The sequence below is a fragment of the Chrysochloris asiatica genome, unplaced genomic scaffold, assembly GCF_000296735.1.
Source record: "Chrysochloris asiatica unplaced genomic scaffold, ChrAsi1.0 scaffold00092, whole genome shotgun sequence".
NCBI lineage: Eukaryota > Metazoa > Chordata > Mammalia > Afrosoricida > Chrysochloridae > Chrysochloris > Chrysochloris asiatica.
Window position 1 is genome coordinate 8,087,175 of NW_006408610.1, and position 13,861 is coordinate 8,101,035.

The 13,861-nt window shown below is 40.1% G+C and overlaps 1 protein-coding gene across 2 annotated transcripts in view; it reads right to left on the bottom strand.

Annotated features, from left to right (window-relative positions):
* Positions 1-13,861, bottom strand: part of LRRC49 (leucine rich repeat containing 49) — a 181,282-nt gene that overhangs the window by 42,866 nt on the left and 124,555 nt on the right. For both annotated transcript variants that reach the window (XM_006866533.1, XM_006866534.1), the window contains 2 exons: positions 7,530-7,613; positions 866-1,032 (listed from right to left, as the gene is read on the bottom strand). In XM_006866533.1, the coding sequence (XP_006866595.1) occupies positions 866-1,032; positions 7,530-7,613 (251 nt within the window). The remainder of the gene's footprint in view (positions 1-865; positions 1,033-7,529; positions 7,614-13,861) is intronic.

Consider the following 13,861-nt stretch of genomic DNA (forward strand, 5'->3'; position numbering starts at 1 on the left):
AAATTCCTGGTGTGGTGCTGAGGGTTAATGCGCTGGACTGCAATGTTGGTTTGAACTGCAAGGCCGGAGGTTCAATCTCACCAGTCACTCCTCAGAAACCCTAAGCAGGGTCACTATGAGTCAGACTCGATGGCACTTAACAACAACTAGTTAAGGAGTAAAGCTCTGTGCTGGCTGCTGAGGCCACAAAAGAGATCATGACAATCCACATCTGCTCATCTAACATACTAAAGAGAAGAGATGCGAACTGATGATCAGTTAATTCATTGTAATTGGGGAAACTGTGAAGAGGGGCACAGGGTACTTTAAGAGAAAAGAGGTATCTGACCTACTTTAGTCTCTGGACTGAGGGAAGGTTTCCAAGAGGATGAAAGGTATAAACTAAGATATGTGGGAGGGTAAAGGAAAGGAAGTAAGATGTGGAAACAACGTGGGGAGAAGGAAACTGTTTCTAGAAGAAAGGTTTGAGGTAGAAAGACGCAGAACCGAAGACTGTTACAGAAGTGGTAGAACCAGAATAAGGGGGCTGTTGGTGTGTGGGATGAAACGGGCGAGGTGGGCAGAAGCCTCGTAAATCAGGAGAAGTAATCTAACGTCCTTCCTCTGGAAAACAGGAAACCATTGAAGAGTTTTTTAAGTCGGAGAATATTGTTATGTATTTATATTTTCATTTTGCCCATTTAATTTCTTTACCTAAACTTAAAATTTTGATAAGTTTTTTATAAAACGTATTCAATTCTTTAGAGAAAACTAATACTTAAAAATAATTTTATGTGAAAAAAAATCATAATTTTATGTGGAATGATTTCTATCCCAAACCCAAGTCCCCAACAACATCAGTACCCTGAGAGAGTACAGTGCATACCCTGTTTCCTCTGTAAATGTAGACACGGCGCTTCCTTCAATCTGTGGGGTGTCCTGAGAAGGGGAGTCAGAATCCTTTCCATCTTGACTTGTCAGAGTATTCACTACTCGATTTTGTTGCAAGTCCCACTTTCGAGCTACGTTGTTAATTGTTAACCGTTTCTTCTCCTATGAAAGAGTTTGTTGTGACAAGAATTACAAAACACAATGATTGTATCAGAAGAGAGTATCTAAGCAGCATATGGTTGTACCTTCTAAATATGCATTCTAAAATAAAATACAGGAGCGCTTTCCCCTGTGCATTGAATACCTCAGCAGTGGTCTATCTTCCTACAAGACAAAAATGACATACACATAGGAACTACTCTTTAGGAACTTAATTTTATTTTTAAAAAATCCTTGGAAACAGGAAAATTCACCATGCAGAATTTTAATCTGATGTACATTTAAATACTGCAGTGTTATCTGAAATGTTAATTCGGCAGACATTTTATCTACCTCTATATTTATATATAGCAAGAAAAACTAATAAGAACTCTGGTAGCGTAGTGGTTACGAGTCAGGCTGCGAACCTCATGGTCAGCAGTTCGAAACTACCAGCTGTTCTGCGGGAGAAGGATGAGGCTTTCTGCTCCCATAAAGATTTACAGCCTCGGAAACCCTATGCAGGGTAGCTATGAGTCGGAACCGACTCCACGGCCCACTACCACTACCACCACCACCATATAATAGTCGGACTAATAAGGTGCACTAGTTTTTATGCATGTTTGGGATGGGCAATTGAAATGGTAATGCCAATAGCCATAGCTAGACTATTAAAAAAAAGGGGGGCTCAAGAGGCAGGAGAAGACACAGGGAGGAGTGCAAGTTATAAAGACAACAGAGGTAAATACTGTTACATACCCAATCCTGCAGTAATGGTGGTCTATAGGTAAGATATAGGAATAGACACTGCAGCTTAGTGGGTATAGAAGGGACATGGGAGTATACTCACAAATATGGAAATCTTTGACACAGGACATTTGTAAAAGGGTATTTACCTTTGCTGCAAATCTATCCATGAGTGTGGTGCAACAAAGTTATGAAAATTTCTTACACATAACTGAATAAAAACCTTGAAGGAATAAGTTGTTGGGCCTAGGGCAATAGTCTCTGGGGACACCAATTGACCAAGGTCAATTGTCATGACATAATTCACAAAGACAATATTGTACCTCCTACTTTGGTGAGTAGCAAATGGGATCTTAGCAGCCATCTAAGGGGCAATTATTAGTTTCTCCTTGACCAAAGGAAAGAAAATAGAAGACACATAGAAACAATGAGTCTAGTGGACCAATGGACCACGTGAACATCAGTGTCCACGGTCCTGAGACCAGAAGAACTAGACAATGCCCGGCTACCACTACCAATGGCTCTGAAAGGGATTCCATTAGAAGGTCCTGGATAGAGTGGGAGAAAATTATGGAACAAAACTCAAAATCATAAAAAAAGACCAAGCTTACTGGTGCATAGAGACTCATGGAACCCCTGGAATTATGGCTTTTGGTCCCCCTTCAATTCTGGAAATGAACTCACGCCTGTGGTTCACATTTCAGTCAAACAATAGACAAATCCGTATATAGGGGCAACAATAACACTGGGGAGGTCTGCATACCTTAGAACCATCAATCACTTGAGATCAAATGGGCAGCATTTTCCCAAGGTCAAAGTGTGGAAGGGTTAGGGAAGAAGGAGGAACGGAACCAAGATATACAAGGAGGAGGTAGGATAAGTGATGTTTCATTGTGGGAACTGTACTCAATGAGATGAAACGAAAGCTGTGAGAATTGTCGAGTGGAAAACTGATCTGCTCTGTAAACCTTCACCAAATTCACAATAAAAGAAGAAAAATAAATGTCTCTAGTCCTGGTATGGCACTGTGGGATAATGCACTGGACTGGAAGGTCAGTTTGAACCACAAGGTTGACAGTTCAAATTCACCAGCTGCTCCTCAGAAATACAGGGTTGCTATGAGTTACTGTGATTCTGAAGGAAGAGGTCCAAGGTGCTTTGAAAGCATGGGCAAAGAACAGGGCATCAGGAATCGATGGAATACTAACTGAAATCTTTCAACAAACATGTGGCACTAGAGGCACTCACTCATCTCTGCCAAGAATTTGGAAGACAACTCTCTAGCCATCTGACTAGAAGAGATCTGTACTTGTGCCCATTCCAAAGAGAAGTGGCCCAACAGAATGTGGAGATCATCAGACAGGATAGATATCCCATGTGAGTAAATAAAGTTTTACTGAAGATAATACAAAAATGGCTGCAATCATACAATGGCAGAGAACTTCCAGGGTTCGAGCCAGATTCAGAAGAGGACATAGAATATAGAACAATGCATCACGATTGGAGGAAGTCTTATTAACAACCTGTGATATGCAGATGATACAGCCTTGCTTGCTGAAAGCAAAGAGATTTAAAATACTGATGAAGATCAAAGACCACAGCTTTCAGTATGGGTTGCATCTTAATGTAAAAGTGAACAAAATCCTCACCACTGTACCAATAATAAAAAATCTATATAAATGGAAAAAAGATTGAAGTTGTCAAAGACTTTATTTTGCTTGGATCAATCATCAACACTCATGGAAGCAGTAGTCAATAAATCAAACATATATTGCATTAGACAAATCTGCTGCACAAGACCTTTTTAAAGTGTTGAAGAGTAAAGGTGTCAGTCTGAGGACTAAGGTGCACCTGACCCAAACCATGTTATTTTCAACCACACATGGGAAAACTGGACAGTGAATAAGGAAGACTGTGGAAGAATTGATGCATTTGATTGATGGTGTTGGGGGAGAATACTGAAAGTATCATGGGCTGCCAAAAGAACAAACAGATCTGTGTTGGAAGAAATACAACCAGAGTGCTCCTTGGGGGCCAGGATGGTCACACTTTGTCCTACAGTGCCACACCAAAAGTCCTCTAGATGAATGCTATTGTTGTTGTTAAGTGCCATTGAGTGGTTCCGACTCACAGCAACTCTGTATAGGCTTTTCAAGAAGTGGCTGGTGAGTTTGAACCCCCCACCTTGTGGTTCAAACTGGCCTTGAGATCCAGTGCTTTATCCCACAGCACACCAGGACTCGAAGTTAATACATTACGTGCAGTGCATGCCCTGAAGTTGTGCTCTTCAAGCTTCAGATAGGGACTTTGAAACACTTCATTCTGGTTCAACCTGGTGCAGAAAGCTTGGATTTGTACCCCAGATATACTGAGTCCGAATCTACAGTTTAACAAGCTCTATAAAAATCATCTACGTATCTTGTCAAAATGTGGATTCTAACTCCACATATCTGGTGTGGCAAGGTAAATTCTCAGCAGGGGCTTGAACCTAAATGAATCTATTTAAAGCCATGTTACAGATTGTTTCAAATGACCTAGACCCATTGCCATCGAATTGATTTGGACTTACAGTGACCCCATGGTATATGGTAAACTGCTCCTTAGGGTTTCTGAGACTTTAAATCTTTATGGGAACAGATAGCCTCATCTTTCTCCTGAAAAGCAGCTGGTGGGTTTGAACAGCTGAACTTGTGATTTGCAGCTCAACACTTAACCCAGGTGGGTCACCAGGGCTCCTTCAGTGACCGAGAGGACTTGTTAATAAAACAGATGGCTGGGCTCCACCTCCAATCTGATTCAGTTTGTTAAGTGATAGTACTTAACAATAACACTCTTTTGGCGTTAGATAGCCAGGTTTGTCTCTGACAGAGTCACTAGTGGGTTAGAACTGGCAACCTTCTGGTTAGCAGCTGAGCACATGGCCTCTACATCACCAGGACTACTTTGCTAGGTGGCACCAAAGCCCTGGTGTTGTGCTGCAGGATAAGCTCTGGGCTGATAACAGCGAGGTCAAGTGGTTCAAACCCACCAGCCACTCCTTGGAAATCCAATACACGGTTACTATGAGTCAGAACCAACTTGATAGCACTTAGTAACAGCAACAACACATTGCTAAAACTGTATTAAAGTGACGTCTGTTTGACAAGATGCCAAATTTTAGGTTTGCCACTTGAATGCATTCACCATAGTTCTGGCAAGGCCGCACCCAGACTAATAACTGTCTTTCCCAAAGTTTTCAGGAATATAGCAAGTTAGAAAAGCAGTAAGGTAGAAGATCTGCGTCTGTGCACCCTTCCTCTCCCTCTATAGCTGCACATCCCATTTTTTTAGTGATCCGTCTGTGGTACCTCATGAAACAAACCACAGCAAATGCTGACCGTCTATTTGATTTTAGCGTGACTCAGACTCTAAGCTGTGACTAAGACTCATGCGCTTTCCTCTTATTGAAAATAAAGACATGAAATGACTCTCATAATCAAAGCGTCCTATAGAGGCTGTGTGCTCCCTGAAAGACTGTAGTCTTGGGAGCCTTATTTAGGGTTGCTGTGAGTCCGAATGACTTCATGGCAGTCAGCTTGGCTTTGCTTTGATACGTAATGAATTTCAGGAGCAATGACAATTATTCAAAGTTTTCATAAAGACTTTCTCAACATTGAAAAAAAAAAAATGTTAGTTAAAAATTTAATGCCAAAAAAAAAAAAAAATTTAATGCCACATTTCCACAAATGCTAGTGGTAGCTGGCAGTTGAATTGGATATATAACAAAACATTTTCAGCTGAAAGGTGGAGCCAAGTGTTACTTGGTATAACAGGCTCTACCAACACTGGCAGCCACTGAGGGAAATAATCTATGGAACTTCTTTATTCATTATTCCTTTCCACTCTCCAGGGCTCATACAAGAGTATTCTCTAGGTCTGGAGACTCTATTCGATTATATTCTATTGTATTTATTTATGTTTTTTTTATGGATTGAATAACTCATTCATTCATTTATTTATATATCTGGAGGCAGCAGCTGCTTGATAGGAAATACTACTTCTCCTAAATGAGCCATTTGGAAAAGCTTGCCAACAGCATTACCTGGCAATGGTAAATCTTGTTCCAAGAAATGGAAAAAGTCTTGCCTACAGTTATATGAAGGAGCTTCAAAAAGTTCATGGAAAAATTCCATTTTCCTTTCATTTCATATCCCACGAACTTTTGAAACCCCTTGTATTTCCTACAAACAAAGGAACTTTTGGGCAAACGCTAGGGCTGTTCCATTGTTAAGGAAGACTAAACTCCTGTTGACTAGGTCGTTACAAAGAGAGCAGTCAGGAGAGGGCCTGGGCCTAGCGAATTAGTGAGGGGGGAATAGTAGATAGAAGTAGGAGGACTGAGGAGGTTACTGTTGACAGCAGGTGACAGAAGTCCAGCATACTGAGTAACAGTTCTAATGACTTTTTAAGTAGTCCTGAGCTGAGCAAGCCTGGGGTCAAGTTTTATTTATTGTTTTACTACTTTAGGAATAATTTTCATAGAATGAAATGTAGATTTTTAAGTGTACTGTTTAATCAGTTTTGAAAAGGGCATATACCTGTATTTCAGATTCATTAAGAAATGAAACCTTTTCATCACCCAGAAAGCTCCCTTATTTTCTAAATTAACATATTAACAACTTGATTCTTACTAGTTATTCTTTTGAATTCTAGACTCCATTTCTATTTTAAAAAGAAAAGCATCTATTTAAGATACAAACGACTAATGGCAACCAATCCAAGTAATAACCTTCCTTTTAGAACAGATTCGGAAGCATAATGTAAGCTGTAAATGTTAATTGATCTTTATCTGTTAAACTCTGTGACATTAATGTACAACATTTTAAAAAGCAACAATAACATTACTTTTCTTTCAGGAAAGGAGTATCTTATATATTAAATTATTTAGAGGCAATTTAGAACAAATTTTAAATTCCTAAATTCTTTAAAATCTTTACCATCTCTTTATTGTTGTTGAGTGCCATCGAGCCAGTTCTGCCTTACAGCAACCCTGTGTAGGGTCTCCCAGGCTATGGGAACAGAAAGCCTCTGTCTTTATCTCATAGAGAAGCTAGTGGGTTTAAGTTGCTGACCTTGTGGTTAGCAGTTCAATGCTTATCCTACAGTGTTATTAAAGAAAGTTTTCAAATTTAAAAACGCTAACACTAAAAAAAAATCCATTTACATAAGCTCACTAAAATATATCAGTAAAGATGGCATTCTACTATGTGACTTCCAAAATGATGTACACACACCATGGTGACACACGAGATGCAAGATGTTGCACAGGTGGTGGTGGTGGTGGTTATGTGCCGTGGAGTCGGATCTGACTCAGCAACCCTGCATAGGATTTCCAAGGCTGTAAATCTTTACGGGAACAGAAAGGCTCATCTTTCTCCCACGGATGGACTGGTAGTTTTGAACTGTTGACCTTGAGATTAGCAGTCTGACTCGTAACCACTATGCTACCAGAGCTCCTAAGATGTTGCACTAGTACTGTGGGGTGTGTGTGTGTGCGTGTGTGTGTACGAATCACTTCTATGAATATTTATTTTTGTATCTCTCTTCAAAAAAAAATCTTAGCTTTTGCATGTGTTTTATAAAGTACAGTAGATTTTATCTCAGATGTACAGGTTTCTTTACAGATAGGAGTGCTTGTGCTTAAAACACATTGTACTCGGAAGACTGAAGATCGTTAGCTTCCGAGGACGTGAGTCTATGTACGCAGACGTGCAGGCAGAAATCAGAGATGATACCTTGAGCAGAGATTGTTTATGGCTCTCCCGCTTCTTCTCTTCCTCTTTTTTGGCTACAACAGATGCCATACGCCTTTCTTCTTCCTAAAAGAAAAAGATTCAAAGTATTGTAAAGCATTTAACTGTTTGGGATTTTTTTGTTGTTGTTATTGTTTTTATGCTAGATATCTTTGGTTCTGTGAATCTGTTTTTCTTCTTGAGAGACACAGTACTGCCAAAAGAAAATATGCCCTCACAGGAAAAGTTAGCATGCTCCTCTTTATTGCCTCCTTCTTCCTAATCCTAAAAACAAAACTGTGTATTCGTAACTCTGTTCCCAACTCTGGAGATAAGATGAACCAAGCAAACACAAGAAAGCAGAAAGAAGAGAAAACAGGAAGAGGGAAGTAGGTCTGCATTCTTTTTCTTTGTACAGCAGAACCCATAGTTGCATATGAAAAAAATGAAAAAAATTCCTATCATCAACATAGAAAGAAGAGTGACATTTCTAACAATTTTGATTTGCTTTATGATTGCAAATGATTTTAAAAAAGAAAAGGAAAAGTCTTTTTAAACTCTCCATTGTATTAGTAAAGTAGTCCTCATTAATATAATTCCTATTGTTGTTGTTATTAAGTACCGTGGAGTCAGTTCCAACTCATAGGGACCCTACACAGGGTTTCCAAGGCTGTAGATCTTTACGGGAGCAGACCGCCTCATCTTTCTCCCACAGAACAGCTGGTAGTTTCAAACTGCCAACCTTGAGATTAGCAGCCCGATTCGTAACCACTACGCTACCAGAGCTCCTTATAATTCCTATCAGTTTGCTTTAAATTTGATTTGGCCAGTCTCATTTCTTAAACTCTAAAAGCTATGAAGTAACATTATGGACAGTTCAGAAAAAAATTAAATTAGTCAAAATCCCATAATTTTATAAGATATAAATCTTATAATTTCTGTGCATCATCTTAAAATATTCATATCAACCAATTTTTTAAAGTTGCAATCCATATATACAATCTGGATCATGCTTCTTGTTTTTTTGTTTGTTTTTGTTCCCCCTGAATATTGTCAAATTTTAATAAAATAAATTATAACTATTCAACTTTTGATTTTCATTAGTAAAATGTTAGTAGGATTTCAAAATGTTGTCACAAAAGGCGGCTCCCTGCAGAGCCTTTGCATTACACAAGACCATAGGTGGAATTCTGATCCCCATCCAGAGTCTTCTGAGGTAAGACATTTCCACCTGAAAGGAAAGCAGACCAGTCTGGAGCAGCTAGAAGAACAGAAGATACTTCTTGAAAGAAAGACCAGCAGACAAAAACAAGAAGTAGCAGTTCAACTGACTGCTACAAGAACAAGCAAGTTGTTCCCCAGGGAGCCATCAAGGCAAGTGGTCAGGTCCCATCAAGGCAAACCCCCTTCCAAGACTGAAACTCAAATGGAATACACTAGCAGGCATATGGTCCTGCTGCTGACCATGCTGGTCACCGGTAAGCAGAAGTAGGGGAAAAACAGCAATGGCATTGTGAACTAAGTCCGATCACATTCAATAAACTCCTGTTAACCTGGATTGAGATCTGGTTAATCAGCAGTATGACGAGACCTGGGGACTCCTGGGCCCAGGGGCAGGGACATGGCCCCAGAGGACTAGAATGGATTGTGAAGCATCCGGCTGATATGAAGTGAGGGGAGATGCACAAGAATACCCACACTCGCAGATTGTACCCATTTGACCTGGCATTAATGGCTGGATGATCAGAACATGACTACAAGAAGAAAGAAGGGGGGGGGAGAGTAAATTATAACTATTCAACTTTTGATTTTCATTAGTAAAATGATAGTAAGCATTCAAAATGTTGTTTCATCCACTATAAGTGGATGAACTTGACCTATGCTTGTGGATGCAGTATGAAAAAGGAGCAGACAAACCTCTACAGTGAGGATCATTCCCACCCCCTTGGCACACAGGTTCAACAGGGAGGGGGAACTTAGACATTGGCTACCCAAAATGGAGGGACTACAAAGGCAAGAAGTGACTGGCTTACAAGCTTTCAGTAGGGAACCTAGCTCCAGAGGATCCAGAGAAAGGTAGAACCTCCACTGAATTGTTTCCAACCTGTCTGGATGGGGTTGATAAAAGGTAAGGGGAAAAGGACTCCTGTGGTTCAATAGGGAATGATTGCTATCAGGTCTGACAGTGAGTGTTGGAAAGGTAAATGTAAATGTTTGGTAACAAAAGGAGGGGAGCTGCTGATTTTTCAGTCCTGGGGCAGAGATCCCTGGAACCATCAAGCGAGCAAAGCAAAGTGTGAGAACCTGTCCAGGGAGGCAGTGACACTAGGGATGGAGGCAGAGATGATGACTTGGGCAAAAGGATTGGCTGGGGACTATGGACTCAGGGAGGGAGAGAGGCTGTGCGCTGGAGGCCGTGGGGGAAAGTGTAGGGTGTACCCTTTGGTTGTTTTATGATACATGCAGGGGATTTTGATCATTGCAATACAATAAAATACAATAGGATGAATGTAAAGATAATGGTCACCCATGTAAACTAACACATTACTCACAATAAAAACAAAAAGTCACATTTTGAGCAAAACAATTTGCTCATGAAAGACAAGATTGAAAAATGTAGACTACAGAACTCTAGAAACACACACATACACTAGCACAGAGTTAAAAGGAAACTAAGGCTGCATCCCCTGGAAACCTCTAATTTTAGAAGTGAGAAAAAAAATGCTCTGAGAAGGTTAGTAACTTACAAAGGGTCACACAGCTAGTTAACAAAGTCAGGATCAGGGTCAGATCCCAGGTCTTCTGGGAAGTATGATTTGTTAAATTGCTAATAACAAATATCTATTTAAATTTATTTCACTGATTTTAGGGAGACAGAAAAGCAGAGGTCAGATTTCATTACCAAGCTACCATTTGATTTAGTTGTTTCAAAAAGCAATGAACATGTAACGTGATTTTGACTGAATTTATAGCATCTTTTATAATGTAGGAAATAATTATTCTTCAATTTTTAGAGAAATTAATAAAGGTAATGAAGAGAAATAAAAGAACTCAGAACTTTTACTCTTGGCTTTACAAAATTGCTGGTCTAATAAATACATTAAATTCACATTCAGTAGATACTGATTTGGTACCTAGTGAGTGTAATCCATCAGAACAAATATTTTAAAAGAGCAAAATATACTGATAATTCAATTGTTGACAATCTATAAAAAGTGAACTAGAAACATATTGGTTACTTACAGAGCCAATTTCAAACAGTACTAAAAAGTGCATGGACCACGTATTATACATACTTAAGAGATGACTTCATCAGATTTTTAAGAAGAATTTGAGATTCTATTAAAGGCAGTAGAGCTTTAGAAGGAAAGTGAAACCCTGGAAAACTGGGTATATGCCAAATCAATTCAAATATTGAGTGTTTTATGGAATTTATATATCTTATGGTTATATTTCAGTCCAAATAATTATAAAGTAATTACACTTACAAAGTCCTGTAATTGTGAAGAGAAAGGATAAATCTTCTGGTAAAAAAGATAACCCTAAAAATTCTGGCACCTTGATGATAACAGTCCGATTTGGGAGATAAAGGCCACATCCTTTCTGTAGCAAAATCACTGGGTTTATCTGATTTACAAATATCGAATATGCTTTACTTCAGCCTGGCCATGAGGCCCAATAGAGAAAAGATTTCAAGTTACTTATGCAATGCACTGATTTAATAGGTGTCTGATAGCCTAGTTTATATTCTGTTAGCAGATTTTTAAAGCTCTAAAGCCATGCATATATTACATGAGAAGCTTTGTGCCAAAATAAATACTCCCAGTCCTTAATATAGGCGGCAATTTATTATATGGAATTTTCAAAAATTAAAATGGCAATGTGGGTTTAAACTGTACACCTCAAAATAAATGAAAAGGCATTATTTTCCTTGAATATATAAAAAAATTAAAACAGACTTTAAAAATCACAGATTTTTTTTCTAGATGAGATGATTGCTATTTTTCAATCAAACAATCTTCTTTTACAGATAAACTTGATTTTTCAAGGGTCAGTGTTAGGATCCAAATCAAGATTAGAGTCATGCCACCTGACTCCCACTGGCCAAGGGGTGGTGGTGGTGGTGGTTGTGTGCCAACAAGTCGGTTCCGACTCATAATGACCCTGGAGAGGGTTTCTGAGGCTGTAAGTATGGGAGCACACATCTTTCTCCTACAGAACAACAGATGGATTTGAACCACTGACCTTGTGTTTAGCATCCCAGCTCATAATCCACTATGCTACCAGGGCTCCTTGGCCAAGGGGTTGCTGTTGTTGTTAAGTGCTGTTGAGCTCATAACAACCCTGTATAGGGTTTCTGAAGAGCAGCTGGTGGGTTTGAACTGCCTACCTTGTGGTTTTCAGTCCAGTGCTGATCCTACAGCATTACACCAGGAGTCCTGGCCAAGGGGTATTAACTGTTAAATACTAGGGGGGACGTCCGTCCAGGCTCTGTTATGCTGCTTTTACAACCTCAAAATTCATGCTAGTTTATCCTAAGAAAAGTATATTTCTTGATCATTCAAAGACCACTGCAGGTCTGGAAAACCGTTCTTGCGGTGGCTACGATTGTGGGGTATCTTTATCCGATGGTACCTTCAAGTTCACAATGCCCAGTCCAGGGGAGCAAAGCTTTAAGTACCACATGTATTGACTTAAATGCTTCTGCATGGAACTGATAAGCATCACTTTTGCTCATATTTCATTAGCCAAAGCAAACTGCATGACCACACCTAGCTTCAAGAGGAAGGAAAACCCCATTTCCCCATATGCCCAAATGGGTGGTGGTGGTAGGGGAACGCTGTCAAGTTGGTTTTGACTCATAGTGACCCTGTATAGGGTTTCCCAGGTGGTACTTCTTTGTGGGAGCAGAAAAGCGCATCTTTCTCCCGAGGAACAGTCGGTAGATTAGAATTGCTGACCTTGCAGTTAGCAACCCAATTAAAGAACCCAGTACGTTACCAGAGCTCATTATCCAAATAGAAGAACCAGAAAATACCGATGAGAACTAGTAACTGTCTAATGAAATAGGAAATTCACTTCTCCCAGGGACAGGCTTCTCCCTTTTGGACAGCAAACTGTTAACAAGTTCATAGTGAGCCACCTAAATGTGGATTCGATGTGAAAACTTTGAACTCCACATCTGTGTCAGCATGGTGAGAACAGTGCCTGTATTCACAAACTGCTACTGCAGGAATAAAATGGAGCAAAATTCCAGAATGTTCTATGCACTGCTCCTTAAAATGTGCCTATTGTCTCTTTGGTCAGGTAGTTGTGAGCATATTCGAAGCTGATGGTCATCTCTTCATTATGGCTTCTTTGTCCACTATTCTTCCAGGTTGTCCGGAAATTGCTCCAGATCATCAGCAATTCTCTACAACGAAAAGTCAGAGAGACTCTAACCACTGCAGATAACCCAAACATCAGGCACTACAATCTCCAGTTTTGGGAATTCTTGCTTATGGTGCTCTAGGATAAGCACTGGACTGCTAACCACAACGTCTGTGGTTCAAACCCACCAGCTGCTGCTTGGAAACCCTATACAGGGTCGCTATAAGTCAGAACTGACTTGATGGCACTTAACGACAACACTAGATAAATAAACGCATCATTCGCCTGTCAGTTTTTTGTACTATGGTGATTTGTGTATCGTTGTGATGCTGGCACCGATATTTCAAACACCAGCAGGGTCACCTATGGTGGACAGGTTTCAGTGGAGTTTCCAGACTAAGACAGACTAGGAAAAAGGAAGAGGTGGGTCTACTTCTGAAAAAATGAGTCACTGAAAACCTTATAAATAACAGTAGGGCACTGTCTGATATAGAGCCAGGAGATGAGCCTCTCAGCTTGGAAGGCACCCGGAATATGACTGGGGAAGAGCTGCCTCCTCAAACCAATCCAAACTCACAACCATCAGGGAACCCCCACCCCCCAAAAAAATAAGCCAACTCAAAGCAAAGATATAAGGAGACAGCTTACCAGTAGCTCCTCAGAAACCCTATAGAGGATCACTGTGAGTCAGAACCAACTTGACGGCACCTAACAACAACACCACCACCAACACCACAACTGCTCCATAGGGCTTCTAAGGCTGGGAATCTTTATAGAAGCAAACTACCTCATCTTCTCCTGTGGAGTGGCTAGTAGGTTTGAACTCCCAGCCTTTCAGTTAGCAGCCCAATGCTTAACCCACTGTGCTGCCAGGACTCCTCCTCAAACACAGTCAGTCCTAATGTTGTGGATGGAGTAAAACTTTTAGGATCATTTGCTGATGTGGCATGACTCAAAATGAAACG